The following is a 20,460-nucleotide window of genomic DNA, read 5'->3' as shown; positions in this document are numbered from 1 at the left end:
TGATTAGCACAGATAAAGAAGGAGATGATTCCTTGACAGCATGAACGGACTCTTCGGAGCAGATAGATCACTGAACTATCTTCTCAACTGGAAAACCACAAAACAGGAAGATTAAAGTTGAGTGTAGATGTATGTGTGTACTTGCAGATGGTTTAACTTTACTTGTCATTCCAACCATGCACATATTAACAAACATAATGCAGAATAAGGGGCTGTTTTTCTCAGGGTTTAAGACTGATCAGACATTAAAACCATACTGTATGGTTTCACAAGATTTGGATTTAAACACACATACTAATGTAGAGTGGAGATGTTCAGTCAGTGGGTCAATGATTAGAAAATTAAACATCGCGGCAACTGATTAGGTAATTTTTAAAACAAACAAATCCAGATGTTTAAGCTTTCCTTTGTGGATTTTTTATGTTAACTTCTTAGTCTTTGGACTTTTGGTTGTTGGCTTTAGCAAGATGTGACAAACAATGTTCTGGAGCAAATTATTCATCTGGAAAATCTGTAGAATAATCATTGATGAACAGAATTTGTTGCAGCTCTACACCGATGATAGAGGACGTTTACTCAAATTATCTCCTATTTTACAGGCCGCAACATTCGTGACGCTTTCACGGGAATGCATCATTAATTACATTCCAACAACATAATGGGGTATATTATTCTGAAAAGGGACATTCTGCATGATGACTTTTGGTACTCTAAGTATATTTAAAGCCAACAATACCGTATTTTTACAAGGTTTAGAGTAAAGATCTAAGCATCACAAACAGACAGAGTACATGTTTGTGCAAAGATAACAATCATGTGAAACAAATGCTTGGACCTGTTTACCACTTAAGTAACTTTAAAGGTAATTTTACGGAAAAATTAACAAGCTGAAAAAATGACAAATTGTTAGGCAACTTTTGAACCTGACTCAAAAACTTAATAAACTTATGTCACTACAGTTTGTCTTTATTATTATTTTCTATTAGTAAGCTGAAGAAATGTTTACCAAAGATCATTTCTAAAGCTAACGAGTCAAGGCGTCAGAATTATCTTTTATAATCGACTTATCTACGATGTTTTTTTAAAAAGAAATTATGAATATTCAAGGCCATCACAAACTTTACTTTTTAAAAAGGTCAAAAAATAATAGTAAAACTAGTTTTTAAATTATAGTAATACATGCATTTATGTTCATTCACTTACTTGAATACGTCGCCTCCCTCCATGTGGCAGCAGGTCATCCTCAGTCCAAGCACAGCGACACTCAGGTGACAGATGACAAAGGCCCGCCCATTAATCTGACACACACACACGTTCCATCCAATCAGCGCTGTTCGTGAGAATTCGAAGGACTCCCATTGGCTCATTACATCTCGGCCATTAAATCCTGTAAGGTCTGACAGATACAGAGGGGAGCACATAAACAAACAGACGGCGTTGGCTCAGGGGGGATTTGCAGCTAATAAAGCTAATCCTGTTGATATCAATGTATAACTGACTAAACATAAAACTGACACCACAGAACATCTTTGAAAATATAACGTGTATTTGTTTGAAATGTTCTTTTAAACCAGTATCTTAATAAGTAGCTCTAACAATGAGAGTGCTCGGACTAAAAGATATATTCAAAGCTGATGGAGGTATGCTAATTTTAACTACTTTATATTGTATGTTGTTGGTCGTTCAAACTATTACATTTTTTTTTATAAATGTATCAATGTGAAAAGGTGAAAAAGTACAATATCAACATGTTGTTAATGGAAATACTCCAATAAGGTGCACAGACCTCAAACTGGTACTTAAGTACAGAAACTATGTGAATGTATTTTTTCTGTAAGATAAACAAAGAAGAAATCACGTTTCTTCTTGTGATTTAAAGCCATGGGTAAATGCCAAGGCTAGATAATCAAACAAAACTCCACATTGACCTGAAACATTTAAATCACACCTGCCCTACTGCCTTGGACTGTATTTAGGTCAGCTGTGCACCATGCTGGGCTTCACTCTGGTCACTGCGTGCACCAGGCTAATCTGACCCACGAGCCAGCTGTCTTTGATGGATTACAGAAGTTTAAAGAAAACAAACAGCTGTTACTGACAGTGAAACGTAAACACTGGTATCTGTACAGAAAGTGTCATGGAAAAACATGGAGTACTAGAGATACAGAAACACAGCTCCAAGGAGAGAGGACCCTGAACTGAACAAGTGTGATTTATCTAGCCAAAATCAATCAGACTTGCTTTATGTTCTCTTTAGATGACCCATAAAATACTCAGTCTATAGCAGTTCAATTTAAGTGCATCAGTACTGCCTATTCACTGCCTTATATATTATTATATATTATTTGGTTGGTTAAACATTATGATACTCAAACAGTAAGGTATGTAATGTCAATTTAAGCTGCAAAACATTGAGTTTATGCCTATATGGGCAGTTATACGAGAAATCCAATACTTTATTCCCTGTTTAGACAATCTTAAGGCATAAACTAGACTAATTATCTGACTTTAGCATACTTCATTTTCTTGCTTTGTTATGGTTTGTAACTACCATACATATACATATACAGTATGTATATATGTAGTTTAACAAACTCAATTATAAAGATGTTACAGGTATGTAAAAGATGCTAACGTATAGCTAAAGCTAAGGCTGGCAGGCTAGGGTCCCACAGAATGCACAGAGTGCAGACAATATCTTTGGTTAGCAGTTTAAATCTAAATATACATATTGTTTTGTTTTTTTAATCAAATCTGATATATTTATATAGCATGATATTTATGTTTATAATATCACAAGTATTAAAAAAAATTGATTCTGGTCGTAACCAAATGTTGCCTTCTACTGAGCTGACTTTCAGCTTTGCTAAGCAGTGTACAGTTACACTGAAAGTTCACTCATTGACCACTAGATGTCAGCGAAGTCTTAAAAGGAAACATGATCTGAAGCAGGTGTTTCTCATGTGTCTCTGAAGTGTACATATGGACACCTGACAAATGTTAATGAGACTCTTCTATGAAAAGAAACTTATGTTAAAGTTCTACGTAATTTTTATGGACAAGGTCAACATTTGAAATCATACCTAGCAACATTTTCTTTCTGTATATAATGTGCCCTGCATACCCATGTGACAATAATATGGTTCTTGCGTGAGGAACAAATTAAATAACGACCTAATGATGTGAGATTTGAATCAAACTCCTTAAAGCTGGCCTACAATGCATTGAAAAGGATAAACAACATTTTCTATCTTAATAGCATTTACATTTTTTTTTAAATCAACATTTTAAATATAAAAAAAAGTTCAATGTTAGTATATCTGGCTAAATTAATGGCGTCAGCTTGGGTCATAGGAGATATTTTAATGTTTCTCAGAAGCAGTTATCTATTAACGACAAAGAAACCAAAAAAAACTAACTATAAAACACTGCTTTCTGTAAAAGGAAAGCAAGCTAGCACACAAAAGGGGGAAAAAAAACAATATGTGCATCAATAAAGGTAGGTAAATATTCAAAGAAGCAAGCAAGTATGCGTTTACTTCAACAATTTACGATCTAAATTCTGCAGCTACAAGTTACGATTTTATGAAATAATTTCTGTCACGTAAGGAAGTGAGAATTGTTTTCATTCCAAGATTAATGAGAATCTATTTATGTAAACTAAAAGTACATGTCTGCAGATTTCTGACACAAGCGTTACGTGCCAGGTCACTGATGACTCAATGCTTGAGTGAGTGAGGGAGGGTGCAAAAAGAAAGTGAGAGCCATTCATAACTTTACATTCACCTCCTCTGACGTCATTAAAGTCGATACTATCAGACCACTTTGCGTCATTGTCAGACAGGAAAATGTTAAAGCTGCTGACTCAAAAAGGTGAACTGTATTTGAGCTCCTGAGCATCATCACCACAAACAGCTCCGTCTATGTGCTGGTCCGCACTGCTGCTGCCGCCGGTGGCGTTGGGGCGCAAGGAGGAGGGGTTGGAAGAGGAGTGGGGAGGAGGAGGGGTAGATGAGAGGGGTAGGTAGGTGGGAGAAGAGAGGAGAGAAGAGGAGAGAGAAGGAGGGAGGGGGGGGGGGGGGGGGGCTCGGCCGGGCTGCCCTATATGGCTGTGGATGAGCTCTATGCTAATATCGGCTTGAGAGGCACAGCATCGCGTTTCTGCCGGCAGTCAGTGGTGGCTTCCAGAGTCTGAGCAGGCTCCTTCACAGCCATGGCTGAGGGCGGAGAAGGGGAAGATGAGATCCAGTTCTTAAGAACTGTAAGTAAAGATAATTTCATCGGTGCTGGCTTCAGTTTCCTGTCGCCAATTAACGCTTTCAGAGGCAGCAGGCAGCGCGTCAATTAAGTAAATCAGCGATACAAGTTGGATTATTGTGCAAGTTTGCGTGGGAGAAACATGTTATTTTTGGTTTTGCTTGTGCATGATGTTTTTTTGGGAAGTTGCCGCAGGTTGCACGGCGCACCTGTCGACAGGACTCTTGATGTGGGGAATCTCAATGAGGCTCCCGTCTGCTGCTGTTGCAAGGGCAAAAATGCCTCAACACTCGCTTTCCATTTCATAACACATGCCCCCTCTCATTTCTTCACCCTTCATCGCTTTCTGATTTCTGTTTTTCTCGGGAACGCCTCGTGCAAAAATGTTCTCACGCCTCTTTTAAATAATAAACCTCTGCTATTTTTTTTTTTCACTTTTCATGGTGTGTGTTCTCCTCCACGGGGAAAGGAGTTTCAATAAGTTGTGCTCACACGAAAGCTCCCCTCTGCGATGACTATTTTAGTTGTTTGACGCAGATTGCTTACGGTGTCCCTGCTCTGTGTGGTTATGCACAGCAGTTATGCTTGTAAATGATATGACAGCTTGTATGTTGGTGTGGTGGGAATATCTCGACCGCGCACGTATTCTTCTCTCCCCTCATAAAGCTTTGCGACCCAGGTGTTGCATGGGGAGCAATACGACTTTGAAACACAGGAAACATGGCCAGAGAGGATTCCTGCCTGGTTTTACGCCACCTGCAAATCAATTAGACTTTTAATTTAACTCTGATAGTCATTTATCTCGGGAATTTTTGTTGTATTTAACCCAGCTAGCTATGGTTTGAGTTGTCAAATATTCTCTGGTGTATTTGTTTCGCACAATATAAAAGTTGCTAGTCAAAACTAGTTCAACAAAGCTAGTTGAGTTGTATAATCCAGCACAGTTTACATCAAATTGCATTGTTGCAGCAAGTCATACATTAAAGCTGCAGTACCACCACAAAAAACACTGACAAAAGAATGTCAACAAACACCTGTTAACTGTTATGGTCTATATGACACAGGCAAGCTTCACGAGTGTGGTAACAGATGTTCAGATTAACTGCAATACATGGAAATCAATGGCTGCCTTGAACATACTGTGCAACAATTGGGTTACTCCAGCAATTTAGTACACTTCCAAAAAGTAAGGGGAGCTTTCGAGCGGTAGCAGCGGGAGCCAAGATATCCTGACTTTTAGTTCCTAGATTTAGCCACACCCTTGAAACCCTTCATCCTACGTTTCCCATAATGCCTTGAAAGCTTCTCTCGTTAGATCCCTTCGCTTTGTAAACACACCAATTTCCTTTACTCCGACTTTAGAAAAACTTCATTCAAAGCCACACAGAATATTTGAAATGTGTTTTTTGACAGACTGTGTTATACTGCAGGGGGAGTAAAACTAGTTAATAAGTGGCATGGTCCTTTAAAGTGGCATATCCTCTTTGTTTTTGTTTCCATTTTGCTGAAACTCTTGACAGTAAACTATTGTCTAATAGCTTTGAGATGTTCATATAGTATCGGTGATTTACATGTAATCTACCGAAGGCCTGGCTGGTTGTTTGTGGCATGTGGGGACCCTGTACTTAACAGCTCCTACTATTTGTGATGCCGGGATATGCTGACCCATGCCTCTCAAATTCTACTGTCACAATGGCATCCTGGTTATTTGATGACAACAGCGTTTCGAGAGGGGGGCTTCCCCTGAGGTTCATGGAGCCTTGTTATCAAACCTCTGTGGTGAGAGAAACGTGCTCACAGGAAGCACTAAAAATAAGGGTGCTAATTGAAAAACGCTACATTACAATCTGTTGAACATCATGTTATAAGCCTGTGTGCATCTGGTATGTCTTTGACAGTCATTCACTTTGTCAGCAACAGATTTTGTAGTGTTACTTTGGAAGAAAAGTAGTTACAGGACAAAATGTGGTGGAATTTTAAAGCTCTTGTGGATGTTCAGGTACTTTATGGGAAAAAAGTCAAACAGTCAAAAGTGCAGCTTATCCTGTCATTGGGTGCTTCTGTCTGGTGGTGACAGAGGTCCAGACATTGTGATTTAATTTCAGCTCAGGCTCAGTCTCACCTTGCTGTTGATGTGTAACGTTGGGAAACCTGGCAGCGATGAGAGCGTCTCTGTCAAAGGAAACAGCAGTGAGAAGTAACTGCAGGAGAAAAATGTTACACCTCTACTGCATGACGTAGACAACAGGCCTTTTATAGACCTGTTTAGAAAGGACTTCTAATTAGTATTTACTTTGGAGCCAAGGTAATGCAGCTTGGATTGTTTTAACTGCACCAGAAACCACGTATTGTTTTAGATTTATTAAATCCAAGAGTTAGAAATCTTCTCTGAAATGACACGAGAGTACACAATGAAGACCTTTTAACCAGGCTGTCATGTTTTAATAGAAATACTCATATTTCTACGCGTTCAGTGTACAACTGTCGTCTCTCCCCTGAGTCGCAATCATCTAATCATAGCTCAGCAAGCATAACTACACATGCTAGTTGTGTGAAGCTTTGGATCACTCCCATGCTGAAGTGGTTTGTATGTGGTGCTGAAGCCGGGATCAGTTACTTCAGTCACTGAAGCTACCCCCAAGAGAAATGTCGCAAGCTAAACTACATGGCAGAAGTAGCTTTATTTTCAAACTTTTTGTGTTAATTTTATCTCACTATACTTCATTGTTTTGTATTTTTAAAATGTCAGGTGTAATGACTTTTTTATTATTCACCTCTTTCCTAGTTTATGTATAAAGTCTTGAGTTTGGCAGTTTGGCCAATGTCATCCAGGTTTTTAAATCCAGAAGTGACCGTATTTAGATGAGAGGATTAAACTCGAGAGGAGAGAGGTTAGCAAGTTCTGAGCTATCAGCTAATGCTAGCTTAATTATCAAGGTTTATCTGCAATTCACTTAGACTGTGATATTAACTGGGATTCTAATTTGGCTCATAAAAATAACAAAACTTGGAACACTTTATGTTCTAATAAATAAGTAAGTGTATTCAGTACAACCAAATGCTGTACAAGGCATTTTTCAGGTCGCTGTGGAAGTGACTTGTCAATCACAATTTATTCTAGTCTATGACTGTAATGTAAGCCAAAAATGTGAGCTTGTTTGGCTAACTCACCCGCAGTATGAACAGAGCCTTGGTTCCTAGCCAAAAGTTAGCGAATAATCAAAAGTCCTTTAGTTTGTACGGACACACAGCACAAAAAAGGCTAAGGTTAAAGCTAAGGTTAACATGCTCTTTATTGGATTTGGGGGACATTTACACTCCAGCAATAACTACTGATAGCTTTACCTCAGATAGAGTTACATTCCCCACACACGGGTAGGTACCTTATCCTAAAAGCCATTTACAGTCAAAACAGTGTTGTTAAAAATGAACAAGTAGTGTAAGAAGCAGATGGTGTCATTTATCTGGCCACCAAGTGTCTATTATGAGTTAGCTGCAAAACATAATCTGGTGACAACAGTTCAAACCAACCAAAGTAGCTAATGTTAGCTTAATTAGGTTTGCTAGCAACAGCTGATAAAAGTTGCACACTTTTAAAAATAGGCAACAAAATCGACTGCCACTTTCTATAAATAAGAAGTTAGTACTTATTTACTCTGAAATATAAGAACTATTTTTCTACAATTACTTAGAATTTTTAATTGTCATTTCCACAGTTTCAAGAATAGAAAGCTTGACAAACCTAGCTAGCTAAATAAAGTGGGGATTAGCTAAAGGTCAATCCTTTTTTTTTTTTTTTTTTTTACTTTTTAGAGAAATAGGGTTTATACTTTACAAGAATATATTCTTAATTTAAACAGTAATCCAGGTAAACTGCTGTAACACCTTTAAAAGCAGGTGATTGAGGTCTGCAGTCCAGCGGTAGCTCACTCCCCGGGGCTTATTTGGAGTTTATGTTGTTCTGGAAGCCTTCTGCATACCATGGCGACGACTCTGGGGGTTTAAATTTAGCCTTTTTAAAGATGATGCTTCCACAGCACATACAGCTCTGCTCCCCTGGCACTTAACCACACCCGGCCAGTGCTTAAGTCAAGGCAGAACAAGACCAGTGACACTTTAACACCATTTTTATAGGGATAAAGTCGCATTTGGATCAAATGCTTGATACCACATATTAATATACAGCAGTAACTAAAGCTTATAATGTCAAAGTGATTGACAGTGTCTGTTAGCCTCTAAAGGGAGCACAGCAAGTGTTTAACTAAGCCCACAAATGTATTAAACAATTGAATATAGTACAAGATTTCTGCTGTGCTCAGCACCGACAGATGTGATGTTATATTTGGGTTGTTTCCAAGGCCAATCAAATAGGTTTTAACGTTTGTTCCAAATGTTTGCAGTAAGGGTTTTTAACTTACCGTTTGATAGACTGCATAATTTTTAATTACATACATTATGTACAATGTTGTGTAATGCATGTAGATGGCAAAAAACAAAATTTTGGTGGAACTATGTAGTGGTTATTTGTTGTTAAATGATTATTATTGTTGAAAGCGACTCTGTTTGATTAAGAGTGTAAACTCGTGTTATAATGTTGATGTTGTGATGATGGCAGGATTGGTTGAGCTTCTTTGATATTATTGGTTGAAGAGTTATATAAGGTATGATGAGCATGGGGTCTGTGATGATGAAGAGGGCTGTCAGGCTGATATTAAGACATCAGACCGAAAGTGTCCCTGCTAACATTTTCAAAATAAGTTAAAATATTTACTATGGATATGTTTCTCCTGCGGTGTTGTCTATTTGTTTCTGCAGATGTCGGGCAATTCTCTGGAGCTGAAACACAGATGCAATAAGACACCCAGAAAAATAAACAGTAATGATTTAATGATGATATTCTAGCTCTTTGCACAATCATGTCTTCTATGAATTATGTTAATAGCCTATGCTACAAACTCCAAAATCTTTGCCTGCCAATTTAAGGGATGAGTAAACAGCACATTACATTTTTTGCCTCAACTTTATGTCACGTTCCCCCCCAAAAAAACATTGTATTAAACAAAACGCTGTGACTCTCATCAGCAGAGTTATAAGAATGTTGAAGCTTTATTCTTTTTCTGAGCAAACAAGGATTTATTGTAGATGTTGGCTTAAAAGTTCACTTTAAAGTTAATTTTTGACTTTGGAAACAAAGTTCACCTAAACAATCAAACCTCAAGGTCCATTAAGCAACTTTTCTGGGTATTTGATTAAATCACACACATTTTATTTGTATTTTGGCATAATAATTAGCATGCAGGATCTAAGAAAATCACCTTGATTGCATTGCATGTCCCAAAAAACTTTTAAAATAGTTTCATCAAATAAGAGGAGAGCATATTTCTGTGGATGTTATACCGTAAGAGAAAAGAAATGTAAGCATTTGGCGTCTTCTAGTTCTTGTAACTTGAGCACAGATACCTCAACTATGCTATAGTGTATAAAAAATGAGGACTACTATGGACATGTCATTTCTCTGTTAAAATAAAGTCTACAAGAACCTCAGAGCCAGGGCGTTATCATTTCAGTTAAGTATGCTGCATTTGCTATACTGCACTAGTTGATGCCCTTGTAAAGCCGCCTCTTCAATAAGACTTGGGACGAGAGGGAGAGAGAGAGAGACAGAGGTGTCCTGCAGCCTCATATGAACCTCTCAGCTTGATCTTAAATTGAACAGGAAGGATTTCCTCTGTATTGATTGCGCAGGCAGCGATGGCAAAGCATCAGTGTGTGCTTTGGCAGCTCCAGTTCTCTCACCCGTCATCAGCGCTAAAGGACAGCGCGCCTGCTGCCACCCTCCGTCATTTCACAACCTTGATTTAAAGGTGGCAGGACCTTACGTCACCCGACCGCCTTCAAACTTTTAATTTGCGACTAGGATGTGAGGGGTTCTGACTGGGGTGTCCTTGTTTTGTTAAATAACAAGAGTAATCGATAATTTAGGCTGACATGTCTGACATAATTTGTTTAAATATTTCATGTGAGATGAGCTCCTTTGGCTTTGTGAAAACTACCTTCTTGATGTGAATCTAGAACAAGATTAAGGTCTTTTGAGTAAATACCAAATGTATATTATCCTTAATTTGACAGGAGGTTGAAAGACTCTTATTAAAGCTGAAATATTCATAAATCTCTGGCTGCTCGCTTCTTTTCCGGGGAGAAGGCTGTCTAACCTTTGCAATTATTCTGTCTTCAACCTTGAACTGGTGTTGTAGAGCTTACGAAACACCCATAAATTATTGCAGTGGTGAGAGAAGGCTCGTAGTCATTTCAGCAAGTCTGTGGCCTTTGGTTTTATCCTCACCTCAGAGTTTGTTCCTAAAATACTCCACATCCATTTGTTTATCTACTAAAATTATCCATTGGCCTCCAATGTTAGAGATATAACTTATCCACTATGGCATATTTTTCCCAACTTGGCCTTTAAAACAATATGATCGATTTAATAATGGAAGCATTATGGAATAAAAATACATCTTTAGGCTCTTAATGAACATTATCAGTTCACACTGTGTGCATAAAGTTCCATACTATAACCGAATATACAAATTAATTGAACTCTTATTGATATTTCAGTTCAGTAGGAATGACTGTGCAGCCTGTTCCCTGTGGTGGTCCGTGCAGAGCTAGCGTTAGAGCAGCGTGAGTGGACTCTCAACCTAAATAATTACCTTCATTAATCAACCAAGAGCTGAAAAACTTGCAGACGTGAGCCTTCTACTGAATTAAGTGTTCCTTAGGTCACACGGTTCATTTTCATTTAACGTCAACAGGTTTAGTTTTGTTGCCAGCGCTATGAGTTTTCTTCAGTGTGTAAAATGATCCTACTTGACCACATTTTCAGTCTTGATTCTTCTTACTGAACATTTTTGTATTCCTCTTTTTCTTCGTGTTGTTTTTGCTAGTTTAACGTGGGTGGGGCTCAGTCGGAATGCTGTGATGTCACTATCTTCCATTATCCAATCAGAGCTTAGAAACATTTACATTTAGAATCTGATGGCAGTTGGCAGGTTGTTTGGTCACTATGCTTCCAATCTCGGATCCCATCGGCTATAATCTGACGACGATATAGCCTCTGGGGACGGCGGTGAACATGCCGGGCGTGTGGCCAGCGGTTAAACAACTTCCAGTCCAGACCTTGCTGCACTGTTACAGAAAAAGAACCCGTTTTTCTTGTGATTTACTTTAATTACCTTTGCCGAAATTTCAATATTATGATGCAGATTAGTAAAAAGTAAAAATGAAGCTTTGTCAGGTCTGTCCTCAAGAGGAGAAGAAAACTTTTTTTTAAAATGCTCGTTTGTTGAACGGAGGTCGGATAGATCATGATGCGTTTGAGAAAGTCGGGAAATCTGAACGCTGAACGGCGCATCAAGGGAATTAATCTCAAATTGAATTTTTGATCTAGAATGGATTGTTAGCTGTTAGCATGCAGAAGTCTGTTTTTAGAGACTTTGCTCTCACACGGACTGTTTTTCCTGCATACCCTGATATTGCTGATTGGGCAATATTACTCGGACTACAAGCGTAGTACAACTGGAAACCAGAACATTGCCGTCCCTAAAATCCACGTCCCTCCCTGTAAATAGAGATTACTATGTATCCAATCTAAAGACACCACATCCACATTCTCTCGGTGAAGATAACAGGAGTTTTGGGGGGATTTGTAACCTTTTTTTTAAGGATTAGATGCCTATTTGGATATTAAGTGCTACAGAGAAATACTGAGACTTTCAATTTGTGATTTCTAAGAGGAAACTGGTTGTGAACAGATAATTACCTTTTAAGTTGGTTTGTTGCTGCTGATTAACACCAGAAGTTACAGAGCAACATTATCCTTCAATAGCAGTTGTGTTTTGTGTTTTTGGTCTCGATTAACATGAGTTGGTAATATTGGCTCTTTAACTGTTTGTTTTCCGTTTGGTGCTGAACAGATTAGAGCTTGAAGTCGAGATGAAACGGCATTTCGAGAGTATCTAACTTCTGTATCGTGACGTATTTCCGAGTGAAACAGAACGTGCAGGCGGGACATATCATTAGAGGGATTTGATTTGATCGTTGAGAAGTGGGCGTAGACAGACGTTCTCCACAGCGCAGTAGCGGCTAAATGTTGCAGATTGATTGACAGATGGATGTCATGATATTATTGGTTGAAACTGGTTGGTCCTAGCTTACGTAAGCACACGTGATATTTTGTTTTACAGGAAGAAAAAATGATCGAATTTTGATATAAGAATACAAAGAAATTGATTTTTTTTGGCCTATATTGTCAAATAGATGCACAATATCACCGGGGATGTGATCTAAAAGGATTAAAATGACATTTTTTGTTGAACCTCGACTTTAAAACAGCTGGCTGCTCTTGCCGGAAATATCACTATGAGAGCGCTGAGAGTGAACCAATCATTAAACAATGAGCTGAAACTCGTTTCGAGGCCTGGAGGGGCTGCAGATTCAGATGATGATTCTCCTTAGTTCGATCACCACAACAACCCCCTTACTTGTTGTTATTATATGAAAATCGACATTAAAAGCCGTTTCAAGATTTTAAGCCCATTCTTTCTGGGGCTTAAAGTTTGCTGAGCACAAAAACTGTGTTACAGGAACATCATACTGTGTAATCACTGAAGGGCTCTGCTTGGTGCCTTTCTCAGAAGGGCTCTCCATACAAATTATAAAGGGAGGATTAAACACTCAATCACTTACAAACCCAATTTTTAATGACTGTCCTGAGAAATAATCCATTGTTTGGATTACTGATCCCATTTACCTTGTTTCCTGACAGGTATGAGTTATCAGTGTTTTACTGCTTTGTCATTTTGTTAATATTTCACTCATCTTTACTTTTTCAGTCAGCCCACCAAAATCTGAGAAATACAATTGTCTATTTTGCTGTGTGCATCCGTCCGTGGCAGCTGCAGTCATAGGATGACATCTTATTGTGTGATGGATCCGAGCACCATCTCCAGCCCTTGTAGGGAGGGAGGTTTACCTTGTCACAGACTGCTACTGATGTATTGCGAAACACTTTAATGCTCATTGAATTTGTCTCATGTCCCGTCCTCTATTGACCCGTCGCCATTCAGTCTGTCTGAGGAATGAAAATTTGACCTCTCTGAGATCTATCCTGAAGAAAAACTGCTTGCCTTATCACTTTGCCGTCTTCTGAGGCTTTCGGAGCATTAGAGCTAAAAATCCTCCAAAGTTTGCATCAAATGTGACGTACGCAGAACTGACGGGGCGGAGGAAGAGACAACAGTCGGCCCGGGTCAGGAGCTGGGAGCTTAGAGGGTGAAAAGGCAGCTTAAGTTTGCTTCAGGTGAATGTTTTCTCCCCACCTGTTCTCCTCACAGCCACGCACACACCCGCACACACACTCGTCTGTGTCCGCTCCGTCTTATCGGACAGGATGATGGACTTTAGAGGCGCTCCGGCTCCGTCCCTGACCGGAGGCCCCCCTCCATTTCTCAGAGCTTCTGCTGAGGTGGGCGCCTTAGCCTTGCACGCATGGGGGCCTCTATTTTTTGAAGCCGCTCTAAAGCAATATGCATACAAACTAAGCCAAGGAAATCCAATTTGTTATAGGAACACAATATAAATCCTGGAGTCTGTGATCCATGGCGGTGTACTGTGGGGCAAAAACTTGCCTGACTGTGGAATTTGAAATTCTTTTTTTTTAATAAAGAGCTCAGATGTGTGCTGCATTATTCATCTTTACTCAGGATATCACCTCAGATATGCACACCTACACATATTCTGCATGCTCATACGTCTGCATATGATGTGCGACAGGGATAGTGTAATGTTAAACGAATCTAAAATGACAAATCTCTGTGGGTAACTCCTGAGGTGAGAAAGAAGTGTGTATTGAAGTCATATGTTTCCCTGAGGTTGTGTGGCAGCTACGATTTTGGCGGTCAAGATATGTTTGAAACAGGACATAAGTAACTGGATATCGATGGTACAAACATTTTGATCATTTTCTACAAATGGTAGCGAATTCTAATGTTTTGAAAGTGAAGATAAGATAACATTTCGGTGAATATAATCAACTTCTGGCCCTGTGCTCTCAGTTTACTAAATGGTCTTATAACTGGGAAGTCTGCAATTGAACAAGTTGCTGTTATAGTAAATGCATCTTTAGTGATCCCCTAGAATTAGAGCTTATTTGGAGGCAGGTAGACATCAGCCAACTTGTACTAAATCTATCTTAAAGAATCAGTTTTTGCTGGACCTAAATCAAAGTGGGCTGAGGTCGAGAAGTGCCAGAAGAAAAACTCAAGGAGCAGCAGCAGGAGTCTCCTGTCAAACCCCAAAAGCGTGACCAACAAATGTCAAGAGGGCAGCAGCAGCAAGAGACTGAACAGAACACAACAGAAATATCTAGGAGCCGAACAGAGAGAGCAACATCCTGCAACAAACCCGTTAACATGTCCAGACACTAATGTACATCCTCTGTGCTCTCTCTGAGCGGTCCCTTACGCGTCACATTCATGTCATTATACGTTCAGGTATCTGGAGCTCTGTCAGGCTGTATAAAAATAATACTTGATGAATATTTACACAGATTGGTCTGAATCCTGACATTTCCTGCTGAGTCAGCTTCCTTTTGTTTGCAGCTGAGTCTCTGTTTGGTTTAGAGACGTGGATCTGCTTCTTATTCATTTAAACATCTCAATAATCACTTATCAAGCTGTCTGGCTTTTAATGAAAATGACTGGAAACGCAGCTCAGTGGAACTGCTACTGCTGTTTAATCCCTGAATTGTAGTCAATTAACTGTTATTGGAGCGTTGTGAGTCTTTTGTGGAAGTCTAAACTTTGAAGTGACAGGACATAATCCCTCCGTCTGTCTTACTCCTACGCTTGCTCTCCCTTTATTTCTCCAATGACAAAGTTTTTAGTTGTTAAGAACGACTTCTTTTAACAACAGAACTCAAGCTTTGTAGTTTGGAAACCTGCTGGGTGCCTTTGCTGTCTCACTGGGGGGTAACATCCTGATCTCGTAGTTTGTCAGTGTAATTCAAAGAAACATTTTGTGTACATGGACATGAATTCACCATTTTTTTCTTGACAGTCAAAAAAGTTGGTTAGGTTAAGGAAACATCATGGTTTGACCTAAAATGTCAATGTTGATTTTTTGTAGCCAATGGGACACAGAGAGCGGTGTCTGCCTGCTCAAATATGAACACCTTACATGCATCTACAAATAATGCGCTGTTAACAGGTTGAGCAGACTGTCACAAGAAACATTGAAATAATTGTATGCATGTACAAGAACCCTTAAGAATATCAATCCATTATCTATACTGCTTATCCTGTACAGGGTCGCGGGGGAGCTGGAGCCTATCCCAGGTGTCACTGGGCAATAGGTAGGGTATATCCTGGACTGATTGCCAGGCAGTCACAGGGCTGACACATATACCTGTTTCCCACCAAAATTAGCACGTTGACGCAGGTTTTTCAGACCCAGGAAGACCCACTTATAGATGCCAATTGTCTCTTTTCCCATTGCCAGTGGAGTATACTCCTTTCGGTCTCAAACGCGCCGGAGACAGAGTTAGCAAACAGTGAAGATGTTACGGCCGTTAGGTCTTTAGTGTAGCTATTACTCATTTAGTCTATTCATCAAACTCGGTGCCGACAAATATGGAACGGTGTTTGAGTGCTGCTTGGACGGAGGCAGATTTTGTAGCTGTGCGTGTCATAGCATTGCGCCGGAAAGGGAGCAGAGATTAGCGTGTCGACCCAGGTTTTCTGTTGCCATCATGCCGATTGGAGCCGAGGCGATAATTACCCGGGTCTACAGCAGAGTCATTTGACCTTAGCCTTTCCCACTTAGCAGAAAAGCCGGGTGTTAGCAGGTGTTGGTGGGTTTTTTACCAGGGAAAGGGGGTATAGAAACAGACAACCTTTCACACTCACACCTACGGGCAATTTCAGTCACCAAGAAGCTAACGAGCTTGTCTTTTGACTGTGTGAGGAAGAGTAACCCGCACGGGGAGAACATGCAAACTCCACACAGAAAGGCCCCCTCTGTCTGAACCGAGATTCAAACTAGAAACCTGGCTGTGAGACGACAGCGCTAACCACTGCAGCACTGTGAAGCCTTAAAGATTACATGTCTTGACTACTCCATAAACTGCCATGAGACTGTGTAAAATGAGAGATCTGTTTCAACTCTGTTTCTGTCTGAGATGTACGTAGCTGCAGGTGCAACCAGTAAAACTGACAGTATTGACTAACCTCACTGTAGAGCTAAAACGTCTTCTTCTTTCTATTTCTATTTCTATTTTTGCTTCACGTTCTATTTTTCACCATCGCTGCACTCGGTCATGTACTCTGCTACTTTTAATCATTTTTTCACACAGTCACCATTTCTCCTACAGCTCGACAAGGTTTTAAAAAATTCAACGCAGGGTTGGAACATTGTGAATTACAGCTTAATTATTGATAGTCGGGTTGACAGATCCCTCCTGAGTGAAGACTTTCTTTACATCTGTGTAAGCCGTCATGCCTGGACCCAAAAAAGGAAGTTGATTTCACATTTTCGGGATAAATTCTCTACATGTTAACCTCACTTTACAGTTCTCTGATAGGCACCAGCATTAGCCCTATCCGACATATCAGGTTGTAGTTCTCACACATCCACACTGCTCTCCATGTTGTTAGCTAAGCTTCACTAAAACACATAGCTCAGCCTGTACTTAGCACCCAGCCTGACATTTATGAGAAACACGACGCCCGAGCAGACAGACTACACACTGAGACAGTGTGAACAAGGAGACAAACGTGCTGGAACTTTCTTTTTTCCCTTCAGTTTTTAACCCCCTTCTGCCTTTCTTCCATCTCAAACTCTGCCTGTTGATCTCCACTGAGCATGTGCAGAGCATGCGTGTCAAAATAGCAGCGCTGAGGGATTGAGCAGATTCACCTTTTCTCAAGTTCACATTGGTGGCAGCGCCGGGTGAGTTGTGGGAGTTTATTTGGCACGCCGGAGCATCTGTAGTTCTCGGGTTTCCGTTGGTGGATGCATCGGGCTGCACACACACACACACACACACACACACACATACACACAAACACACCTGTCGCTGTCTGTTAAGGCCGCAGAGGCTGGCTGCTTGGTGAACGAATGAAAGCAAGCGAAGAGAGGGGAAACGTAGGGAGGGGGTCTGCTGAAGAAGGAAGACACATCCAACGGTGCCAGTGGTCGTTCGATTGAACCAATCCCTCCTTTTGTTTTGCTAAAGCGGAGATTTCTTGGAACAGGTACCAGAGGGATCTCGAGGGGTAGTGAGGACGGGTGGGGTCAGGTTGGGAGATGGCAGGGTCAAGTTCCCGCTCTACACTTGGAAGCTGGGTAAAGCAGCCACCCAACCCCTCTCTTGCCTCCTCCCGCTGCAGGCCGGGGCCCTATACATAGTACTGATGCTGCTCTTTAGCTGTCTAGCAGATGGTCACACTGCTGCTGCGAGGATCACTTTGCCTCAGATTCACCAGATTCTCTGGCGGGGGATCAAGTCAGGGGTGCAGAGAGAGACAGAAAGTGTCTTCAGAGAGTGTCCGGGCTGTGGGTACACGTTGCTATTTCATTATTTTTTTTATAAATCTAATCATAGCGATTGGATTTTTATGAAAGAACGCGCACTATGAATCCATTCCTGTCGTCAAACCCTCCCATGTAGTGTCTCTCGGGGTTCTATTTATTTAGAGCGATGTTGGCATTATCCTCTCTCCTGCTCTTCCTCCCATTGCCTCACACTGCTCAGATGACTGGATGGCATCCAGTCTGCGCATAGTTTTGATCCCAGAGCGACTCAGACCACTTCTAGTTCTGAAGCTGAACTATCAAAGGAAGCTAAAATCAATTTCTACATCTGAGAAGCCTTTGAGAATGGTTGTCAAGCATGCATGAATATGTGTCTCTGCCTGGCTTTCAGTGTAGTATTTTTTTGTGCTGGATCTGAGGACTTTCCTTACTGATAAATAAAACATTTAACGAAATTGGCCATGTTTATAGAACAATTGGCACTAAAAATAGCGGTTACATAAGCCTTAAAAAAACATGCAACTTTCCACATGCAGATTGAGTCTGCTTTTAATGGTGCAAGGCCCTGTTGGTTTCATAAGGCCACCACAATCCCAAACAGCTAACAGGAAAGAGGCGCATTTACTCAAATTTAAAGAGGTGACAAGCCTTCGGTCATCCTGTGGTCGTATCGAGTTTCCCCCCTATCTGTAGCGTGAAACAACAAGCTGCGTTTCCTCCATCAAGAGACGACCAGTAAGGCCGCAGCAGTGTTTCAGAGCCAGCATTGATGCTTTCTGCTATCTGTAATCACTCGCCTGGAGCCAGAAGTCGAGTCTCAGGGTATTTAAGTCTCCGCTTGTAAGGAGTGCTGTGCCAGCTCGGCCGCTCATTCACTTAATGGTGACATTTAACTCGACTGTGCTTTACATTAAAAGCGCCTGAAGATTGATTTTTATTGCTCTGCAACACAAACTGACCGACGTACATCTTTAATAAGGCTGTTGATAAATCCCTGAGACTTATGTCCTTTTTGTCAGATCTGTAATTAGCTTCTGAGCTGAATAGCTAAATGCCCCTCTGACACTAATTTGTTTGTATATCAATTTCAGTCAAATTATTCTCTTTAAAGTTGTAATCTCGAAGAACTCAGTTTTGTTCTCTTTGGCGGCACCTATGGCGCTAAACGGTTACCAATGGAAGCACACTTCCCAAATATCCAGACAGTGTTGCATGTGTGACGTCCACGGTTGGCTCCGGTTGTAACTTTCCTTGCTGACGGTTGCTTTCCTTTTCAGACTGTTTGCTTCATCTGAGCGTCCAGTTTGTTTCTTTTTCTTTGGATTTTCACTTATTTTTGAAGTTGTATCTGTAGTCATCCATCTTTTCTTTGTTTGATCAGCCATAGTAGATTACTGTTTACTCGCACTAACACTTGCAGAGAGTGGAACAGCAGCCGCTTAGCTCCGCCTACCCTCTCTGGCAGACCAACCACTGCTGGGTGATGGAAAACGCGTCACTAACTGGGCACCGCTTGTGATTTTTTCTGTGAAAGTAGCCACAGACACCCAGTCTGTAATAGGGATGCATGACATAATCGGCACGTTATCGGTATCGGCCGATATTGGCTTAAAAATGAACTATTGGCCGATATAATTAACCGTTAAAATAATGGGCTGCTATATACTTGATTAAATGCCCGATCTCGGCGCAATGTCCCATCTCAAGACCCGTCACCCCGACCGTTGTAACAAATGTGATAAGAGTATCACCATTATACTGTACGCTAATTCCAATACAGAAGAGAGTTGATGATCTCTGCAATTAGGTGTGCAGGAAAAAAATATCAGTATTGGTATCGGTAATCGGCTAAATGAGTTGTAAAATATCGGCATATCGGATATCGGCAAAAAATCCAATATCGTGCATCCCTAGTCTGTAATACTGCAAATGCAAAGGCTTTCATCAGTGGGCCATCAGTGGGCTCAATCACCATTGTGTTACCCCTTTTGGCGATAGTGACTTAACAGACATTTATATAATTGAAAATCTTTTTATTATTACTTTAATGTTCCTGAAGGATAATACTGATTACATCTCTAAAGCTCCATCTGTACAATAGGTTGTTATATATTCATCATGTATTACCCTTAAAAAAGTATGTTTTATTCCAGTCTTCCACTAATTATTTGCAGTGTAAGATTTCACAAGAACACCTTCACCCTGCTTAGGTAACGAAATCAAAGTGTGTTATTGTTAAGTGGGAAGACAGTCCAGTTAGTACCTTTCTGATTGTGCACACCTCCCACATATAGAAGCTAGAAAGACAGAGGATCTAATTTGCCAACACACAATGAAAAACATCACATAAAAATGAAACAAAGAGTATGACTTAGGGCTCCGACAATGTCTGTTTGAACTTTTACATCTGCAGAAAGAGCAGAAAAATGTGTCCTAGTTCCCGGAAAGTCGTTCTGGATTTGTCTTGTTTTTATTTCATTTACAGCGATGTGATGTAATTAATCAAAAACCCAGATTTCTGATTTATTCTTGGATTCTAGTGTGTTCAAAAATGTAAAATCCCCTCCTCCTCACACACGAGTCTGATCACTAGACTTTTACTTTGCGATTATA

At 40.3% G+C, this 20,460-nt stretch overlaps 1 protein-coding gene across 1 annotated transcript in view; it reads left to right on the top strand.

The window, feature by feature from the left end:
* Positions 1–4,167: 4,167 nt before the first annotated feature.
* ryr3 (ryanodine receptor 3) overlaps positions 4,168–20,460 on the top strand; it is a 133,819-nt gene continuing 117,526 nt past the window's right edge. Inside the window, exon 1 of the mRNA XM_069683579.1 lies at positions 4,168–4,261. Within this exon, the coding sequence (XP_069539680.1) occupies positions 4,214–4,261 (48 nt within the window). The 5' untranslated portion in view covers positions 4,168–4,213. The remainder of the gene's footprint in view (positions 4,262–20,460) is intronic.

Source organism: Semicossyphus pulcher, unplaced genomic scaffold (assembly GCF_022749685.1).
Source record: "Semicossyphus pulcher isolate SPU_LCO1_2020_fin unplaced genomic scaffold, fSemPul1.0.p SCAF_11, whole genome shotgun sequence".
Classification (NCBI taxonomy): domain Eukaryota; kingdom Metazoa; phylum Chordata; class Actinopteri; order Labriformes; family Labridae; genus Semicossyphus; species Semicossyphus pulcher.
The sequence above is the reverse complement of the archived record's forward strand: the minus strand, read 5'-3'. Positions and strand labels throughout refer to the sequence as shown.